General features: G+C 40.9%; 1 protein-coding gene and 1 long non-coding RNA gene across 5 annotated transcripts in view; one reads left to right on the plus strand and one right to left on the minus strand.

Annotated features, from left to right (window-relative positions):
- The window catches only part of Cwc27 (CWC27 spliceosome associated cyclophilin), a 180,172-nt gene extending 159,051 nt beyond the window's left edge, over positions 1-21,121 (plus strand). For all 4 annotated transcript variants that reach the window (XM_052159394.1, XM_052159393.1, XM_052159396.1 and 1 more), the window contains one exon: positions 20,718-21,121. In XM_052159394.1, coding sequence (XP_052015354.1) covers positions 20,718-20,880 — 163 coding nt within the window. In that variant the 3' untranslated portion in view covers positions 20,881-21,121. The remainder of the gene's footprint in view (positions 1-20,717) is intronic.
- On the minus strand, positions 18,520-19,349 carry LOC127666530 (uncharacterized). The gene is made up of 3 exons (XR_007973673.1): positions 19,140-19,349; positions 19,012-19,063; positions 18,520-18,667 (listed from the first exon to the last, which is right to left on the minus strand). It is a non-coding gene; the product is annotated as an uncharacterized LOC127666530 (long non-coding RNA).
- Positions 21,122-21,352: the final 231 nt, after the last annotated feature.

A 21,352-nucleotide genomic window follows, 5' to 3' on the forward strand; every position in this document is an offset into this window, starting at 1 on the left:
ACTTAGATCCTGTCTCATAAAAGTGTATTCTACCCAGGAAAGGGGTCCCATACTCAAGATGAGCTAGAGCAAACTTTATGAGTGCGGGGCATGTGCCCGTGTGTTATGCATAAATTACATGGTTCTCAGACTGTTTTGTAGGTCATGGTTACCACTTTTTTGAGATGTGAAAGTCAGCCAGTATGCTGTATGGCACTGTCAGGGTCTGTTATCTGAGGAAAATAATTGCTTCTAAGACATTTTTATGTGTCCACATGAGTGGCCACACATTGAGGGATCATTTTCAGTTTCTGTCAAGATAGAAACCATTACCAATTTGTTATGTTTTCTTTTACTTGGCAAGCCATCCCATTCACATTTTTGGCTGAGCTGCTGTGTTGGCACGGTGCATACAGGCATTTGGGTGCCACTCAGCAGCAAACAGAAAGAAAGAAAGAAAGGAAGAAAAAGCAGGAGGGGAAAAGAAAGAAAAGAAATATGATTCTATTGTAAACAGTATGTATGGTGTTTGATAATTACTACCAGATTTCACTGTCTAGCAAGGCACTTAAAATGTGTTATTGGTAGATGAAGCTCAAGTGCATAGAAATTTCTCACTTGCAATAGCATTTTTTCATTGTCCGGAATCATTGCTAGTTTTTGGTGGCAGTGGTGGCTCCAGATTAAAGTTTAGCAGGTGGAGCAGTGTTCCTGGCACTACATTTCTCAGCCCTACACATCACACTCATACTGCTGTAGGGCCCTTCTTCAAGCATGGATTCCATAAAATGATTTAGACACATGGCAGGAGGCATCTGGCAGAGCACTGTCTGATCATGTGGATGAAGTCAATATGCCAGTTTGGGTTTGGTTAGATAAAGCTTGCTTGGTGTCTGACAAGGTTAGACAGAAGCTAGCTATAGCTAAAAAAGGCCATGGGGACAGACAGACTTTTTTTTTTCCATGTGACAGCTGACAGAACTATTGAAGATATTCACTGTGTACTTTTAGGTTTTCTTGAAAATGTCTTCCAGATTGTTTGACGGAGATTATCATAATACTATACAACAAAATATGTGATAGAGTGATAACTAATGTGGTGGCTCACTGCTCCTTGTCTCTCTTCTGTTCTCCTTTCCTCGCTAGCATATGTAGCATTCCGTATTATAAAAATTCAAATATCCTAGCTTGGCATGATTACCTCAAATCAATACTTTAATGATTATTATATAAGTGAGAATATTTACTATATAAAAGCAAGTAATATTCACTTTTAAAAAGTACACAAAAATCATCTACAGTCTCAAAATCAAAGATAAAATATATAATACAATAATACTATACAAACTAATTTATATGTATAGTCTATAAATTTGTATGTATAAACTATGGAATATATATATTCACATTTTATATTTTAATTTAAACTCTTCCAGACATGTTTCTACATGTATGTCTTAAATAAATTTATATATCTATTTTCTGTCTTAGTTCTTTAGAAATATATAATTATTACTTCTTATCATTTTTATATAATTTTAAATTTTATATTGTGTGATATTCCATTATGTGGTTATGAATGGACTTACTTGACCATAATATTGTATATTTAGGCTCTTTCCAGTTTTCAGGCTTTGGTATTATGAACAATACTGTAAGAAATATCTATATATCTATTTTATTGCACATTTTCTCTGTTTTTAAGCCTGGAATTGCTTAGTCAGTGAGGAAACATGGTAGGCCTCTGCTAAATATTTTCAAATGTTACTCCAATTTATACTCACAAGTAAACATCACTACAGATTTTCCTTTAACACAATTAACATCTCAAAATTAATTAAGTTTCTTTGCTGGCTTTAGTGAAAGAGAATAACATTTTTTAAAAAATTTTTGCTTTTGTGTTGAAAAAAATTAAAACACACATCTGGTCTGGTTTGCCTCTGTTTTTAATAAAGTTGTGCGAGTCTCAGCACAGCTCCTCCCCTCATCCCAGCATCTTCTCTGCCCTGATTCCGAAAAACTGTCAGAGAATAGCTCCATGGGTTAGAACTTTAGGGTCTGGGTTTCTTCTGTCTCTACTTTATTACTCTACCTTGGCTTGCATTAAAAATCAGTTTTATCCATCAGTTGTAGTTTGTTTTTGCTAGAGATTGAAATTTTGTAAGCCTGATTTGACTTGAAGAAGTTTTAAAGCCTTCCTCTGGAGTTAACAGTACAGAAGTAATGAATACCAGTTGTCTGAGTATCCAAACAGTGAATTTTTAATAAGACAAATGCTTTAAAAATGATTATTGACTTTTAGACCCACCTGGTCAGATTGCATCATGAAATCCCATTTTTGAATATAACTTCATCTTGTTGCTTATCCTGGTGAAGCTCCAAGCACGTTTTATATTCACAACATACTGCTTTTATGGATTGTTGAGTCATGTAGTGAACGAACGAATGAACGGTATAGCGGTGTAAGTAATCATTGTAATTAGAGCCTTTACTTCCTACCAGCAGGACACTGTCAGGCATGACAGTAAAGTAAAGGTAAGAGAGCCCACTTAGCCTGCGTTAGCCTGCGGGGACTCTCGTTACCCTTCAGTGTCAGCTTAGTAGCAGGTCTCTTAAGTTTTGGTCTCTGGACCCTTGAGATTTTTAAAAATTATTAACAAGCCTGAGAACTTGGTTTGAATATTTCTACTAGTGTTTGCCTTTTCAGAAGAAGCCTTAAATGTCTTTAATAATTTAAAACCATTATGTTAACATAAATAACAGTTTTTTATTAAAATATCCACCCTTTCCTTTCCACCCTCCAGCTCCTCTCATGTCTCCCCATTCTCACTCCCCATGAAATTCATGACCTTTTGTTCTTTAATTGTTATTATTACATGTATATGCATTAATATATAAATACAACCTACTGAGTTGTTTGTGTATGATTTCAGGGCTGACCACTTGGTATTGGTTAACCATTAGGGCTCACCTTGGGAAAGACTAACTTTTTTTCAGCATCCCTGAGTTGCCTATAGTGTTTTGTCTAGAGGTACCACCACCCATGAGATTTCTTTCTTCCCCCTTAGCATGTCTGTTGGTACTGTCATTGTTCATCTTGTTGAGGAATCATGCTTGACATTTCTCTGTCATTTCTAGGAGATACAGTGTCACTGCAGATTTTCTGATTCTCTGACTCTTACTGTCTTTCCAGGACTCTTTTACAATGTTCCCTGAGTCTTATGTACAGGAGTTGTGTTGTAAATATAGCTGTGCACCCACAATCAGTTGTTCTCTGCATTTGACCAGTTGTGTAAATGTATTTGTGTGTGTGTGTGTGTGTGTGTTGTTTTCTGTCTGTTGCAAAGAAAAGCTTCTTTGATAAGTGAGAGCTGTACTTATATATCTGTATAAGGATAAGTATGTAGAATGCAGTTAGGAATCATTATAGCTTAGTGAAGTGATGAGCATTCTGTTTAAGATCCATGACCTCATTGGCCATGGAGAGTTGGTTAGGTTTGCAGTACCAAGCATGACTTTCTTTCTGTTGAGGAGACCTTAAGTCCTACGAGGAGCTGTTGGTGACTGCCAAGATATGGGTGCCACTCTTGTACCCTCGGGGTTATTTTGCTGTCCTGGCCATTGTTGCAGTTCTAATTCTAGCTGCAAAACAGAAAGTTTTCATGGAGAGTGGCTTTGCTTTACAGCATGGTAGGAGCTGGCAGATTCTCTTGTGCATTCTATCATGTTGTGATCTTTCAGAAACATCTCAGCAGGTAAAGAAAGGTGTGTACCACCCAGACTGTCAACCTGAGTTTGGTCACTAGGACCCACATGGTAAGAGAGAACCAATTCCTGCAAGATGTCCCAAGGCCTCCACATGCTGGGACAAGTAGCACACATGTGGACAAAGACACACAAATAAATAACTGTATTTTTATGATGTCATCATATACTCATGAAAGAATGAGAAAAACACATAAATGTCCTAGTGCTCATACAGATGGCGTTGCCCTGGTAGACGCAGGATGCCTATACCATTCTTGGAGAACTGCTGGACTCCAACTCTCTAATTATGTGGTCATCTTGGCCCCTATTTATCTGAGGTTATGACCAAACATGTTGGTTCTGGAAGCTTTGTTCCCTGGGTATGTTTGATTTCAAGTAGTTTCAACATGGTACTTTATGGATTAAATGTTTTGGGTTTTGGAAATACTGTGCAGTACTTAAAATTTTTATCATTTTTCATATTACTTATTTGTGCCTTACCTCTCAAAACAGACTGTCATATTAGTCCCCTCTTATTGATTCTAAGTGTGTCATAAGAGTTGTCTTAGCTGGGTTTTTAGCTCAGCAACTCTCTAGAATAGATAAATAAGGCAAAGTAAGTCAGACTGATCTTATATAGTATTTAATGAAATGTAATTTGTGATTTATCTGTGCCTGGCATATAGTAGGCGGTCAGATATTTTATCAGACTTGATGCAGATCTTCCCTAAGGAAAGGAGTGTTTGCATCTATGCCACATTGTTCCCACTGGACCTGAGGGCCAAGGTGCAGCAAGACCAAATGTATGTGTATACAGCAGTATAAACTCCTGTGTGGTACATTTTGTCTATTTCCCTTGCTGTTTTGAAAGGCAGTGATCACCTTTAGTAAGTCCTATGCTTGCCTTCAGACCTTCGTGCATTTATTTGAGGTTGTTACTGGCTGCTGAGATTTCAGAGTTCCTTATATGATTAGATCAGATTTTCTATTTTTCTCTCATGCTTTTAATTTTTAAAATCTTTGCTTTTTATTTGTTTATTACATTCACGAACAATGTCTCACTGGTCATACAAGTGTCTGAATGGCACTTCTTTTTCTTTATGGATTGTGTGTTTGGGTGGTCATATTTAAGGCCTCTTTCACAGAATTTTCTCCTAATATCATTAGCTATTTTATTCTTTTACAGTTAGATCTGTTACTCATGTTTTGTAAGAGACTATGTGAGATATGAGGTTCAGGCTAAGTTTTATTTTCTTCTTTGAGTGGTTGGATTGCTATGACTTAACTGTTTCCAAACCTGCCTTTCTCTCCTGAGTGCCCTGGCTGCTGTCAGTGCTTGGTTCTCTGTGGTTTGCAGACTAGCCTGTTCTGTTGAATGGCATACTTATACTAATGCCTCATTGGCTTACTAAGAGCAGCTTTTGAAGCCAGGTCGTAAGTAACCAGCTAATAGGAAGGAGTCTTAACACTTTTCTCTTCTACGCTGCTTTGGCTATACTACTTGTTTTGCCTTTCCATGTAAATTTCAGAGTCAGTTTCTCTTAAGTACAAAATAAATCTGCTATGGTTTTATTTGAATTCCATTGTTTATTAATCAATCTTAGGAAATTTGGTATCCTTGCCACATTGGCTTTCCAGTGTTGAATTTTAGAGTTTAGTGTTTTCCCACAGGTCCTAGGCTATTAATTTTTTTTTTCACTTTTCTTCCAGTTCAGAGTGGATGATCTGTGTGATGATCTGTCCTCGTATTCACTGACCCTTTCTCTGCCACAGACATCCGGACACTGAGCCCATCCAGTGGGTCTTCAGTTTTAAATTTTGTGTTTTTCAGTTATTCTTCCATGTCTTCATCCTATTTCTCTGCATATTCCCAGAGTACTTCTTAAAGTCTTCACACTCCCATGATTATGTGAATACGCTTCTATGCCTCACTAGTGTTTTGTACTGTTATTTTATTTTTAACTTTCATCAGAAGCACACCTGGAACTGATTTGGTTCTGTTAGGCTAACTGTTAGAACTTTCTGGTTCTAAATTGCATACTAGAAAGTTAGTAATCCTGTTTCTTCCACTGATATTATCAGAGTGAGGTCTTGTGCGTATTTTTACGTTCATTTCATTATTTTACATTGATTTTTTTTGTCTGTTCTTCTGCCAGTGCCCCATTTGTAATGACTATTAGCAGCACATTGCTGGCTGGTGTGTGGAAGGCCAAGGTGCGCCTTTATTGTTCTACTCTCAGAGCATGCGTGGATAATGTGCTCCATTCTTATTTTCCTTTAGTTATCCACACCTGGAAGAAACTTAGACAATAGACTATGGAATCAATAAAAAATAAATAAAATAAAAAATTTAAAAAAACCCATTATTTAACAGGTGGCCTCTACCTGAATTGTAGCCCTGGTGCCAGGAAGGAAATAATTAGTCTTTAGACAAACCCTTCAAAGACATGGAAAAGATCACATGTGGAAAATAACTAGCATTCGAATGAAAAGATTGGACTACGGGGTTTTAATTGCCGTCTTTCTGGTCCAGGTCTATATGTGTTCTTAACGAGACATTTGGGCAGGTGTTTTTCCATCTCTCTATGGTCCAGAAGCACAAGAAATGTTAACAGAGTCTCAGAGTAAACTATCACAGCTTTACCTGCTGTAAATCTGTAGACTACCTTCAGGATGGCCACGTATAAATGCAAGCCACAAAACCATCTTCTGGAGATACTTAGTCCTTCAGCTACTTGTCAGTTTGAATTAGTAGTAATCTCTCTCTCTCTCTGGAACTACTGTAGATAACCACAAAGTTAAATGTAGCAATACTGTCTTGTTCTTTCTTTGAGGTGAATTATTTAACCTAATAAGCTGCTGTGATTGAGCTGTCTTGCTTTGGAATTTTGGTTGGTGGGTGTGGCTGACTGGTTGGTGTCTTTTGAGGTAAATACTCATGTAACTTAGGTTGGCCTCAAACTTGCTATGTAGCTGAGGTATGCTTTGAACTCCTCATCCTCATGCTTCTGAGCCAGATACTTACGTTGTGCCTGGCATGCATGGTATATATCTGTAAAATTCTGGCGCCTGAGAGAAACCTGAGGCAAAAAGGTTGCCATGAAACAAAAGGGGGAAAAGCCGAACAGGGGAATGGCACGGGCCATTCCAGGGCAACATTCATTATGTGAGTACAGAATGAGACCCTGTCTCAAAGAAAATAAAAAGCAAGAAATGATTTAATTCAGCACGGTTGTACAAGCCTGTAATCCCAGCACTCAGGAGAGCAAGAGTTCAAGGCCAGCAGCTGCTAGCCAGCCTGTGCAACAATCAGACATTGCCTAAAAAATTTAAAAAGTAGACACTTATTTACACTGAATATTCACATATCATCAGTTCCATTTAACCCTACAGGCAAGATATTGTTAGTATATTATATGGGAAGAACCTGAGGTGGCAAAAAATATAATTAAGCTGTAACAAGCCACAGAAGTCAAGCATGGCTGATGGCTGGTGGTTTGTAAAAGGGTTTCATGTAGCAGGCTGGTCTCAACTCTCAGAAGTCAAGACTGATTTTGAACTTCTGATCTCCCTGCTCTGACCTCCCCTAGGTGCTGGGATTATAGAGGTGTTCTATCGTGTCCAGTTGTACACAGTGATGGGGACCAAACCCAGAACCTCCTGTCTGCCAGGCAAGCATTCTTCCTAATCAGCCAGTTCCCAGCCCTTAGATAATGAAACAGAATGCAGCCGTGATTTGTGGTGTTCTGTTTCAAATGTCATTTAAGGTTTTTCCACCAAAGCAACAATTTTTCTGAATTAGCCTGCATATTTTTCATATTTTCTAATATAGTAGTGTTGTTGTATTCAACTGTACCAGTAAACCCCCAAAAGTAGTTCTTAAAATAAATTAGCCATACTCTTTTAAATCTTGGAAGATGTTAAATTTCACATCTCAAACATTATTTGTATTGTTTAAAGAATTAAACTTCAGAGAGAGATTTAAAAGCTTGTTTAGCTTAATTTAGAACTTCCTGTGTGTTTGTCTATAATATTCATAGAAATATAAATAGTAGAGTGCTTATGAGCATGGAAGTTTAAGGTTAGGCCTAATCTTGAATCCTAGCTTGGAAATTTCCTAGCTGGTGATCTTGGAGAAATTATATAATCTTTTATTGCTATTTTTCAAAGTATAAATTAAGTAATTAAGGGTAATACTGGAACTTTTGGGGGGCAGGGTCAGTTGGTGAATCAAGTTAGCTTCTATTTAGAAATAGGGATTGACAAGAAGTTAAGAGCAGTCAGTGCTCAGTAAGTGTCTCTGTCATCTTTGATGTTGTTCATTATTTTTAAAAATTAGCCATGGGTGCCAGTAGATCTCTTGGGACCATGATTAGAACTTGTACCAGTTCTGTTACAGTTGGTGATGTCTAGACCTTCCATTGACTTATAGCCAGTGGCTATTTTTAGCATAGTGTCTGTCATACTTTTTTTGTTTTTTAAGATTTTATTTACTTGAGTACTGTGGCCATCTTCGGACATCCCAGAAGAGGTCATCAGATTCCATTACAAGTGGTTGTGAGCCACAGTGTAGTTGCTGGGAAATTGAGCTCAGGACCTCTGAAGAGCCATCTCTCCAGCACCTCTAACCATAGTTATCAATAGTCTGATTTGCACTTAAGGTTTGGAGTGTGTGTGTGTGTTTTATTTATGGACAGTAATGCCTCGCTAGTGAGATAGTGGCTCTTTCCATGAGGCTACACTCAAGCATGGAAATGAGAGGAGGCACACATGGCAAAATGTGCATTTTTCACAGAATTTGAAGACATAGCTGAAGTAGCTCAGCCTCGGGCAGCATAGTGCTGTGAGCTCAGTGTAAGACACGTGGTGTTCCGTGCCCCTCTCCACTGGCTTCTAAGGTGCTGACCCCAGGAAGCAAGAAGGTATTATCATAGACCAGGACCTCTCCTGGTTAGTGCTCATTCTCTACAGATCTATAAATAATATTGCAGAAGGCCAGTGTGGTTCATTATAAATAGGCCCTTGTCAGAGTTGCTGACCCGGGATGGTGATTATTTTAATTCTAAGCTCTCTAACCAGTCCCTGAAGTCACCTCTGCTACTTTTTTCTTTTGAGTGAAGAAAGCTCTTGAGCCTTATTCTGTTCTTGCATGCAGTCTGCCCTGAAATACATTTCTCTCGCAGGGAAGCTGTGAGCACATAGGACTTGAATGAGAAGAGCGGCCCCATGTGCCCTGGGACTCAGCAGACCTGGTTGGGAGCTACTTCTTTTCTCTCCGGGGCTGTTAGTCTGCTGGCTACAGAGTTCCTGTTCCCGGCTAAACTGTGGATTGAAGCTCCCAGCAGGTGTGAGGACACACACTGCAGATGTCTTCTGGAAAGCTCTTTAAATCTTTCCACCTGGTCCTGCTCAGTGTTAAGCTGTTGGGTAGGCCAGAAAGCCAAGGAAGTGCCTTCTCCTGCTGTTATTTGGAAAATTATATATTCCACATTTAGTCTAGCACTACCCAGTATTTACTAATATTTTTTAACAAAGGAAAATGAAGGACATTATTTAAAGTTGGCTTTTCAAAACCCCAGAAGGGCAGTGTTCCTTTAAAACTCAGAACAAAGGCGAATTTTCCATGTTAGCGGTGAACATCGACAGTACACTGATTTCTATCTGTGTTTTCTTTTTCCACAAGTCTGTGCCTAGTTTCCACCTTGCCTGGTTTCCCAAAATCTCCACTTTTCCTCCACTTATTTCTGTTAGCTCAAGGGTTTTGAATTTCTGTTCCTACTTTTATCCTGTTGTCAGTTTTAAACGTGTTTTGTTTCTGTTTTCCTTTCTATCTGTGTTCCTTAAGCTTTCCTCCTTCATAATTCTCCTTGGTGATCTCAGCCTCTTTCTGGGACATCTCAGTCCTGTGACGCCTCTCTGCTCAACAAGCAGCGCTCCGGCCCTGCTTGCTAGGGGTCATGTTTTTAGATGGATCTCAGCTCAGGACGCATCGACTCTCTCCGTCCACCGTGTCTTCTTTCATCTCACATGTGATCTCAGCTGCCTACTTCATTTTTTGCATCATCTTGATTTGGGTTTTTTCCATGCATGCTGGTACTTAACCCCTAACCTTAATTCCTCAATAAGTTTGTAATCAGCAATGAAGAAAACTCTAAAAGTAAAATCTTTACATTTGTGACCTAAAAATAACATTGTGATAGTTTAAAACAGAAGTAAAAGACAAAGTGGTGTTTAGAGTATGTTTAAACATATATTTAAAAGGTATAAAATGTCAAAATATTATTTGTTATATTTTGAATAGCAGCTAAATTACATGTGTCTTAGGGTTGCTATTGCTATGAAGAAGGCCATGACCAGGGCAACTCTCAGAAAAGAAAACATTTCATTGGGGCTGGCTTACAGTTCAGAGGTTTAGTCCACTGACATCAGAGGTAAGCATGGCAGACATTGTGCCAAAGAAGGAGCTGAGAGTTCTACATTTAGATCTGCAGAAAGAGGAAAGACCTGTGTGTCACCTGCCTTGGTTTGAATCTCTCAAAGCCCACCCCTAGTGAGGTACACCTTCTGGAAAAAGCCACACCTATTCCAACAAGGCCACACCTAGCGCCACCACTCCTCTAGGGACCATTTTCCTGCTAACTTCTGCATCCTGTGACTTTGTACTATGCTGTCTTAACAAACTGAGAATAAGTGCCAAGGTTGGTGAACAGTTCTCAGATCTCCAGAAAGTATTTGCTCTTTGTTTTTCATTGGCAGGAACATTTCCCCAACAGCATTCAGGACTGTGAACTGGGAACCTGACTCTTGAGTAGGGACTTACTCTATACCCTTCCAGTGGCTTCTGCCCCGTTACTTTTCATAAGGTGGAAGAGAGAAACCAGCTTACCTTCACGTCTCAAATGTCTGCGACTCTGCTAGGAGTTCTGAGAGTGCCTTCAGTATTGTGAGACACAGCACTGATACTCCATGTCTACATGCTGACATGTGGCAACAGATGAAACTGTGCTCGGAATCTTTATATAAAAGACAAACTGCAAACTATTGCATCTCTGGATAAGAAAGAAAATCATTTCAGGATTATCCGGAAAACTTATTGTGTTCCAATAAAAATACCAGTAGAAAGAGGGAAGGAAACATGCAAACAAAACTTGCCAACATGCTTACTGATACAAGGAACAGTGGGGTACTGGGAGGTGTGATTGTGGAAGAGTGCCTAGTGTTTGCTGAACCGTGGGTTCTATCCTCAGCAGGTCAAAGAGAGAAAAGAGCATAAGAGCACAATTGCACACCTGAGATGCAGCTTATCCATAGTGATAGGAAAAGCAGGGAACTTGGCAGGCTGGGGGCGTAGTGACTCTACATAGGAGAAACCTAAAAAGTGCAACCTCAGCACAATGGTCACAGTGACACTAGCAGTCATTGAGCCATGTTAGTGTGCAGACTCATGTGATGACAGTCTTCAGAATCTTTAAGCCACATCTTACTGTGAGAAAACATCATATTAGAGTGGCATGATGCACAGCAAAGACCTGACTGGCACTCCTCAAGGACATTTGGACATCCTGACCTAGAGAGACAGTGCAGTGGGTAAATCACTTGCTACACGAGAGTGAGGACCTGAGTTCAAATCCGTAGAAAACACACACACACAAAATAAGCTAGACATAGGCTTCAAGCATACCTGTATCCCCAGTACTAGGGGTTGGGCAGGGCAGACAGGAGGATCACTGCGATTTGCTGACCACTGCCCGAGCTCCAGGTTCAGGGAGAGACCCTACCTCAGAGGAATAAGGCTCAGAGTGATGGAAGACACCAAGTGCCCTATGGCCTCTGCATACACACCTACATTCATATGTACTCAAGCACCATATTCACCATACAAACACATACACACAAAGAAATTGTTTTAAAGGCAATTCAGTATCCTCTCCTGGTCTCTGCACACAGACACCCCCACCACCACCACCACCACCAACACCACCACCACACACAGAGAGCCAATTGCCACTGCCAAGATATAACCTAAGGAAACATGACTGTGGAATGTAATGAGATGTCCTGGACTGAAGTTCTCACAAGGAAAAGGGCATCAGATAAATGGAGGGTGTGTTCCTGTACTCAATCTACTATACAATGTTGGCTGGGTGACTTTGGCAGACATTCATTTTTCCATAATTCTGGGTACTAGAAGCTAGATTAGATGCTGGTAAGACCGATAAAAGTAAGATGTCTGCTTCAAGTTGTAGATAACCAGTGTCTCTCCACCCAATGGTCTTCCTCTTTGGGTGCATACTTTTCCTGTGTCTTCTTAGAACTTCTCGAAATTTATCAGCATATCTTTTCTTTTCCCTCTCAGAATTGGTCTACTTTAATTCTTACTATAAATAATGTCCTTGACTAGTTGATGATTCATATAGGAAGACATGTACATTTAGAAATATACATGTAAGCATCCAAGACTGATTGAGCCCAAGTATGTTGCTTTAAATGATTATATACATAAAAGTAAGGAATGTCAGTATTATAAAATGCCTAATTACAAAAATGATAAATTTTTGTATTAACATAGTTTGTAGGTGATACAACTGGTCACACACACACACACACAGTCATATGGTAAAGTTCTAATATGATAGTATTTGGAGGTGGGGCATTTGGAGAGAAGTTAGGTATTGATGAGATCGTCCTATGAGAAGAAAAACAGACTAGTGTTCCCTCCCCATTCATCCACACTGTGTAAGGACACAGTGACAGAGAGCCATCTTATAGCCCAAGGACAGAGTCCTAGTCAGGTGAGTGTTGGTGGGAAAATAAATTTCTGTTTGTACACCACCATATCTGTGGCATTGAGATATGGGCCACCTGAGAAAGGTACACATGAATCACATGGGTTAAAGTGATTTCCGGACCCCTTTGCCATCTGCAGAGGCCTTCAGATTGCATAGTGTGCAAGCCTCACTTGTGAGTGCTGTGTGAGGTGACTAGGCTGGGCCTTACCATCTTCTTCACAGGTAAGAAAGCGGGCAGGAGAAGTGGGGTGACTGCCCCACAGCCACAGGGAGCCAGCCAAGCTCAGGTCTGACCTCATTCACAAAGGAATCCTGAGGAAGTGCTGAAGAAATTCCAATGTCAGTGCAGGTTCTGAGGGCCAAGGTAATGGGAAAAGATGTTAGGAAGAAGTGGGAATTAAACTGGACTTTGATAGGACTAGGAAGGAGGGGGCAGAACCTTGCAGAAAAGTAACATGGACAGAAGTGAGGTGCGCTCTGTTTCTAATGCAGAACGGTGTGATCCTTCAAAGACTCAGATGGAAGCAACACTTGGAAACTTCTGTCGTGCTGAAATCTGTATTTACAAACAAAGGCTGTTTCTGCCTTTCAAACCGTTCCACAAGCATTTAGGTTTGTGTTCTGGAGCCCAAATGACAAACCCCTGGTAAATAATAACCAGGAGCTATCTAGTTGGGTTTCTTAAGAATTCTAATAGGGAAATGGGAAGTCCTCACAACATACAAACAAGTTATGTTGTAACAAATTATGTGTATGTTCTCAAAGAGTAACAAGGTCATTCAAACCAGGAAGGAGAAGGCTGTCTGAGGACACTAAGTACGTTTTCCCACACTTCAGAGCTAAGCAGACAGGAGCAGATGTTAATCTTTAAGCAGCTTAACTGGCCCGTTTGAGACAGGTCAGCACTGGATTATTGTAGCACAATATACTTTCTGTAAAAAATACCTTGCCTCACCTTTTTAGTACTAACTAGCCCTTTTCTTTGTTAGAAAGTTTAAAAGGTAACTTGCGTGCCTAAAAACGAGGGAGTTTATACAATGTGTAATTGCTAAATAATTTGGATTTGTATTTTAAAACTATCAAAAAGAAAAGTAAAGAAAATCAATATCCTAGCCAACGTTTTTTTTTCGGAGGTGATGGGAATCCCAGAAAATTGGACTTGTTTGCAAGCACTTATCAACAGCATTCTTCTGGCCAAGCATTGCTGCATGATGAGATACAGAGGCCAGTGAAACAGAGCCCCTGTTCTTTAGAGCACTGTGACCCAGAGAGGCAGGGTCGCACCACCCTGAAGAAGGCTAGAGCATGGAGAAGACTGTCAGGGGGCCAGGAGAGGAGCTCCTCGCTGCTAGAGAAAGCAGGCCAGGCCCAGCAGGAGCCAGGGTGGTGGCACAGCTAATGGGAGGCAGAGAGAGTGCAGTCTTGGAAATTCAGAGGCAGCACCGAGGCCACTGGGAGCGGTGTTCTCTCAAAAGCTACGAAGAGTCTGGCATAGATGGAATGAAAGAGGGGATGGTGTAGAGCATGGTGAGGCGTGCCAGAGCCAGACTACAGAAGGAGTATGGGAAATCCGGGGTCCTACTGTACACAGTGGGCCAGTGGGGATGAACCAGAAGGGCCTTCCCAGATAGATTGGCTGTGTTTTGGGGCAGAGGCGAAGAGGAAAAATACACACACACACATCTATGTATGTGTGTGTGTGTGTGTGTGTGTGTGTATCGAGAGAGGAAGGAAGGGGGAAACAAAGAGAAGAAAGAAAGACAGAAAGGGACAGACAGAAACAGAGGAACCTAGAGATTGCCATGAACCACAATGCAAACCTTAGTAACTTGTCACCTGACATAATCAGACACTCATGCTCACTCCTGCTTCTGCCCCTCAGATGCCTTCAGCTAAATGGGGTCATAGCTAGGATCCTCATCTAAGTAGAACAAGTAGATGCTGGGACTAGGATTCTAGAAAATAGGGACTTAAGATAGTAACAGAATTCATAGTAGAAGTTGATGCTGTTTGTAAGCACTTTTCCCCAAAGATGTAACCTTTGTGTTGTGTGTGGGTGGGGGTGTTGAAAGTACTTTAGAAGCCAGTCTGGGGTTCCCACATGATCCTCCCCTTATAGCTGCATTGTAATTTCTTGCACTCCAGAACAAGCAGTACCCATTGTGATTTCTTCTTACTAGTCCTAGCACAGAACTCACTTTTGACTGATTCCTGAGGTTAAAAATCCATCTTTGCAGATAAAGCCTATTACCTCTACCACCTGGTCAACAGTTTGCAGGTTCCTCCACTCTCTCAGAAGTTGCCTATGAGAGGAGACTGATCTTCTGGGGAGGTAGCTAAGTGTTAAGAGTGCTCACCCACCATGCACCAGGCCTGCGTTCAGCATATAGCTCTGCAAAGAAAACAGAGTGTGCTCGTTCGTTCGTCTCTTCCCTGCCGATCCGTAGTGCAGATCCCACCAGGTGACATGGGACCTCTCTGAGAGCACTCTCGGCGGGTGTTCTCATTATTGCCTCGCACTGTTAACATGCCAAATCACGTCTGCCTCATGGCTGTGTGCTCTCCCAAATAAGCAGTTTGCTTCAGAAGAGCAGAGCCTGGGTCTGCCTGACTTTTTGTCATTGATAACTAGCATTGGCCTCTTCCATAAAAAGCCCTCAAATGTCTATTGAGTAAGTAAGTGAGTTTACCTCATTACCTTGTTTTCATACTATAACTAAGGACTGGACTCTGCCCTTGGAATTACTCAATTTGAAGAGCAGGGTAGGTGCCAGTTAATCTTCCAGTGTGTGAATAACTTGTCATATGAACCAGTCTTGGGGCTGGGGAGATGGCTCACCAATTAAGAACACTTGTTGCTCTTTTGAGGACCTGGGTTGAATGCCAAGCACCCACATCATAGTTCACAGCTAACCATATCTCCAGTTCCAGGAGAACTAACACCCTCTTCTGACCTCCATGGGTACCAGGCATCTAATGAGATGATCATGTAGGGTTTTTTCTTTCGGTTTGTTTATATTGTTCATTATATTGACAAGATTTTCATATATTGAACGAACCATAACTCCAGTTCCATGAGATCTGACACCCTCTTCTGACCTCCATGGGAACCAGGCATGTACATGCAAGCAAAACATTTATACACACACACACTAATAACAATAATAATAATAATACTGTTATTTTTATCATTATCAAATAATCTTTTATTATTCAGTATTATTATTATCATTATTATTATCTAAAGGTTTTTTGTTTTTTTTTGTTTTTTTTTTTTTTTAGGAACCCACTGTACTATGAAGGAACAAAGCCAAGGTAAATGGAGCCTTTACCTTGGAAGTATAAAGTTTCTTAATCTTTGGCTCTGTGTTCTTTACGTTTAAAAGTAACCAGTGAGAAGTTTTTAATGACTGGTTCTGGGACCCCGTCCCATCATAGTATAATTAAATTAGTGTCTTTGAAGATAACACATGATAGGAATGTTTTGTTTGGTTTTTTTAACTACCCAGCTGATTTTCACCTTCAGCCTGCATCTAATGTAAGAGTGCTAAAACTACTTAGGAAATGTTGCTTTAAAAAAAAAAAACAAAAAAAAAACAACAAAAATTCCCTCCTCTGAGTTCTACATTAAAAGCTGTGGGAGATCACGAGCAGGAGGCGTCTCCCACTGAAGTCTGTCAGGGAGTAAAACCTTGCAGTACCTGACAGAATGTAACATAGAGCAACCATTAGTGTGTATGCTGAGTTGTGAAAGGTCATGGGAAGTGGACTGGAGACTCTGCAGCCTGGTAGGGGTTTCAGGGTGCTTATCATTAAAATAAAAAACAGCCCCTGCCCACAAAGGGTCAAGTGGTTGCATAGCAACCCTTAAATACCAGGCTTGAAGGTTTCCTTCTCATTAAAACCTCACCATGCTCAGCACTGGACATACAGCTGTGAGTCAGGTCCACTGTGTGAAAACCCGAGTCTCCTCATAGTCCAGTAAACACACAGTTACAAGAGTGAAAGCTGACAAGAAGGGCTAAGCACAGTCTGCGATAGGAAGCAACACATTGGCACATCACGTGCTTCTGCCTGAGCTATTTTAGTCTAATCTGCCAGTAAGTCATTCCCCAATAGAGGTGTATGATAAGAGAAGTGAATAAGAAACACTTTCAGAGTGTAGAAGGATTTGAGGAGGAAAAATATTACAATATTAAAACAGTAAGTTGAGTAGCAGAGTGATTAAGTGTGTTGTGAGTGGGACCTAGTGACACACACATTCATACCTGTAACCCAGCATCAGAAAGGTACCAGGACGGCCATCTCAGAAAACAAAATGAACATGCTTATTTCAAGGAGAAATGTTCTCAAATTGGCGTGACTTGGAAATGAGAACTAGTTCTGAAATCTTTTAACAAGAGAGCTGTTTACTTTCTCTCAGGATAAATCATTTCAGAGCGTTTTAATGAGAGATGAATTGCTAATGATGGGATTGTGTATTGAAATGAGAATTGGATCTTCTGGCTCCTGCACAGATGTCACCACCATCCCGTAATCTGTCTTCCCAGTTATGTGAGAACTTTAATACTGACTGTTGGTGAAGTCAGCGCAGAACACTTGTTTACTTTTGTTTATGCTTTTGCACAGTCCCACATCAAAGTAAAATTCCTTGTTTAACACCACTCAAGATAGGAAGCCTCCGTCTCCGTGACTATCACCAGTGCTTTCATTTGAGGATCTGAGCCTATGCTGAAGATTTTGTTAATCAGAACTAAGTTTCTGTCTTTTCCTTCCAGTAAACAAGTTCTGAAATTCTCACATGTAAATGATTAGTGTGTAATTAATTCCACAAGAATTCATTGCTGATTGGTCCAGTTTGATAACAAGTGGATAGGGCTGAGTTATTGGGATGTACAAAACTGAACTCTTAAGTTCTTAGTCTGCATGTGTGCCCACACAGGAGACTGAAGTGTTGGGCATGCTTTCAAGTCATACAGCATGTGATTTATGGAGGCACAGAGGTCAGGAGTTTATTATACCCAAAATCATAATAACTATTCTGTTTTCCCTTTTAAAATGAAGTGACCAAAGCATGTTGAAAGATAAATGGTGAACCATTTCTTGCTGTTAAAGATTCAGTGCTATTGTGGAGTAGGCAGCCATCCTAGGTGTTATGGTATTAAATCTGAAGTAGCCTGTAAGCTGAGAGCCCCTTCTTTCCTCTGGGTTTAAGATTGCTATTAATCAAAATGTTGGACCTGTGTAGTGCAGTGCGTATGAGACAAACAGTTGAAGCAGACGGCTCCTTTAATTTATGGCTTTCTGTGTTTTTCAGATTTGTGAGAGAAGGTTTCTTCCTGTAGACTTGGTTCTGTGGCTCACATGCCTAGATTTCATTTCTTATACCAGAGTCAACCAAGTCCAATAGTTGCAAGATTACCTCGTGGCATTGAGAGGAGGAAGGTACCTTTTTATGTTTTTAATTGACAACATCTGGAAAAGTCATTTTGAAACTTGGATAGTTTCTACTGGAAATAGGTGTTATTAAAAAATCTGTATTGGAAGGAGACTATGAGATCACCTTTTAAACAAAACAATGAATTTGTGTAAAGGTTAATCTAAGTAGGTAGTGGGGTAAGTGAAGCATCAACGTAGAAATATGAAATGAAATTGTTCTGAAGGGTGTGTGATCCAGGTGGACGTAAGCGTCCAGGTGTAAGCCGTTAAGGGCTCCCAGTGTAGGGCTGCGCTCCTGTCATTGTAAAGAGCCTTTAGCAGGAGGCCATAGATAGCTTCAAGGCACTTGCTCCCCTTCCCTTCCAGGGACACACTGGAAACTCCTAGAGTGCACTTTGTGGGGTGCACGAGAGAGACTGCAGGAATATGGAAGAGGGGGCCTCTCTTCACACAGTACATTACTGAAGTGAAAAATGACTATACTTTATTCACTGTCTCTGAGGATCTTAGTTAGGGTTTCTGTTGCTGTGAAGAAACACCATGGCCAAAAAGCAAGTTGAGGAAGAAAGGGTTTATTACTTCCACATCACTGTTCATCAGAGCAAGTAGAAAAGGGCTGAGGAGCTGATGCCGAGGCCATGAGGGCGCTGGTTGGAGACTTGTTCCTCACGACTTGCTAAGTGTACTTTCTCATAGAACTCAGGACCACCAGCCTAGGGAAGCACAGTGGGAGGGGAATATTGTGGGGTTAGCAGCACCTTCAGAAGTAGAGGCTGTTGCTGTTCACTGGCTTTCAGAAGCATGAGGTTGTTAACTGGTAGTTGGCTTTCCCAATGACACGAGCTGTCACTGGTTCAGTAGACGTAGGTAGGTCATCATTAATTGGTTCAACCAGTTGGTGTTTCCAGCTGGTTCTGCTGGCTCCTTGTTTCCATGGTTGTGGAAACATCAACTCTTTTCAATGACTTGGGCATTCTCAGAAGCCAATGCCTAAATGAACACCACAGGCAATTTAAAGCACAAAAACATCAGACTCTGGGAAAAGCCACATACATACCCAATGGTTGTAGGCTGCACTCTAGTTGACAGTGCTTCCTGGAGCAATGGAACTGTTAGAAGTCAGTTATTAAAGTCAGAACAAGCAATGCATTATTAATAATACATACCAATGTGACTGTGGTTTACCTCATTTAAATATGATCTTAGTCATCTGTATGTCACTGACACAGCATCGACTCCACCTTCCAAAGTAGAAGAGAAGCAGTGGCCATGTGGTACTGAGTCTCCAAAATGACAGTGTCTGTAAGACTTTCTTCTCCTTCCAAATCCCTTCGAGAATCTTCAGAATCTGAACATGGACTTTTCCATACAAATAAATGTCACTCTTCATCTTTGCAGCTGCAGGAAAAAGAGTGAGGGTTCCTGATAGTGCCAACTCCCCAAATCTCTACTGATATAAATAAGAGAAATCTGTGTCATTTGTGAGCGGAGGCGAGAAGCTTTGCTCAGTGTTAGAGTGCTAGCCTAGCAACGGGTGTATGCAGGGGTATATCCCTGTCCGCTGCCGTGAAGGAAAGGCATGGCTAACACACACTAATAGACTGATTGGATTTGTATTAAATAGCTAGTAGAAAATTCTTATCACTTGCCTGTTTACATAAAAACAGAATCTTTTTTTTCCTAACTCATTAAGTTGCCCTGATGCCTAGTCCTCTGACCCCTCCAGCCCCCAGTTTATCTCTGATGCTTCACAGTGGGGGCACAGCTAATCACCGGCAGAGTTCCGGGCTGCTCTGGATAGCTAGCTTATGACTACTTAGGACTCAAGCACGTGCTGATCCTTTAAGACCAGTAAGCATTTGTTAAAGTAGGAAGGCGGGGTTGTGAGGTTTGCTGTAGTCAACTGTAAGAGGAGGAAGTTAGTTTGTGGAGTTATGCCAGAAATATAATTTCCTTTCTGCATAGAAAACCTCAGCCCCTCCCACAACCCCACTTGAACATGACTTTTAGTTACTTTTTAAACTTCTGTTCATGGATGCATACTTTTGTTCTGTTTGTCACTGCTTTTTTTTTTTTTTTTATTTGCTAATGGTGCTGGAGATTGAACCCAGGGCCTTATGTCTGCAAGGCAAATGCTCTCCTATGAGGCAAATGAGCTACACTAGCCCTTACATTTTCAGGTTGCGTTTTGTTGCTGTTGTTGTTGTTGTTGCTGCTGCTGCTGCTGCTGCTGTTGCCTTGTTTTGTTTTTGTTTTGTTTTGCTTTTAATGAAAGCCTTGCTTTTGACCCTTTGAACCACTCAAAACACAAGCATCAGATAGATCTGGTCATTGGCTGGCAACTTGCTCCACTCTTGGCTCCCCGTGGTTGAGTTCAAAGAAAGAGGACCAAGTTGCAAAAGGGTTTCAGAGACTCCACCAGGTAGATCTCATAGACTCCCACCAGGGAGGAGCTCAAAGTGACATGGGAGCAGACTCCTGAGAAGGCAGAGGAGCGGGTGGGGCACCCTGACTTCAGCATGCTTCCAGAGTTTTGCTTTGTTTCTCTTATGCAGTTCTGGGGACCCAAGCCCAAGACTTTGCACAGGCTAGGCCAGCATTCTGTCACAGAGCCGAGCTCCTCACCTCAGCTTTGTTTTCTGTGGAAGTGTTCTCCAGATGGCATGAGCACTGTCTGGCTCCCTGTGCCAGAGAGAGTGGGGTACCAAGTGTCTCTGCTGGGTCCCAGCCTGAATTCACTGGGCCATCTCTTCTCATCTCTAGGATGTCACACGTACTCCAGTTTGAAGACAAAACCAGGAAAGTGAAAGATGCAAGCATGCAGGACTCAGACACGTTTGAGATCTATGATCCTCGGAACCCAGTGAACAAAAGGAGGCGGGAGGAAAGCAAAAAGCTGTTGAGAGAGAAGAAAGAAAGGCGGTGAGAGGAGCCGTGATGCCAGCGAGGTGGCGCCTGCGGGGTGTCCTGTCACAGCCGTGTCCGCGGAATCGCAGCAGCTGTGGGAAGCCTGTCAGAGCCTGTGTTCTAATTTTCAGAAAACAGGTATCTCCTTTTGTAAATTTGGAATGATGTAAGCAAATGCTTTTGGTTACTGATACATTTTTTCCCTAATTGACCTTTTATATTACTAAATCTGAAATAAATCTTTCCAGTTTAAGTGTTAACCATTTGCAGATTGTGTAAGCCTGTCTATGCCCCTCTACCCTGAAATGTGTGAAGGAGTCTTGTTCAGATTTGTTATAGGAGGTGCTCACAGAAAGAAAAAGGGAAACTTCCCTGATACTGTAATATAAAATCAAAATTATAAAATAAAAACATTAACATTGGGTTTTTTTTTTTGGCATATAAACATATAAAAATAGACAGACCAGTAGGACTCCTGCTTTACTTCATGA

Source organism: Apodemus sylvaticus, chromosome 16 (genome assembly GCF_947179515.1).
Source record: "Apodemus sylvaticus chromosome 16, mApoSyl1.1, whole genome shotgun sequence".
NCBI classification, from domain to species: domain Eukaryota; kingdom Metazoa; phylum Chordata; class Mammalia; order Rodentia; family Muridae; genus Apodemus; species Apodemus sylvaticus.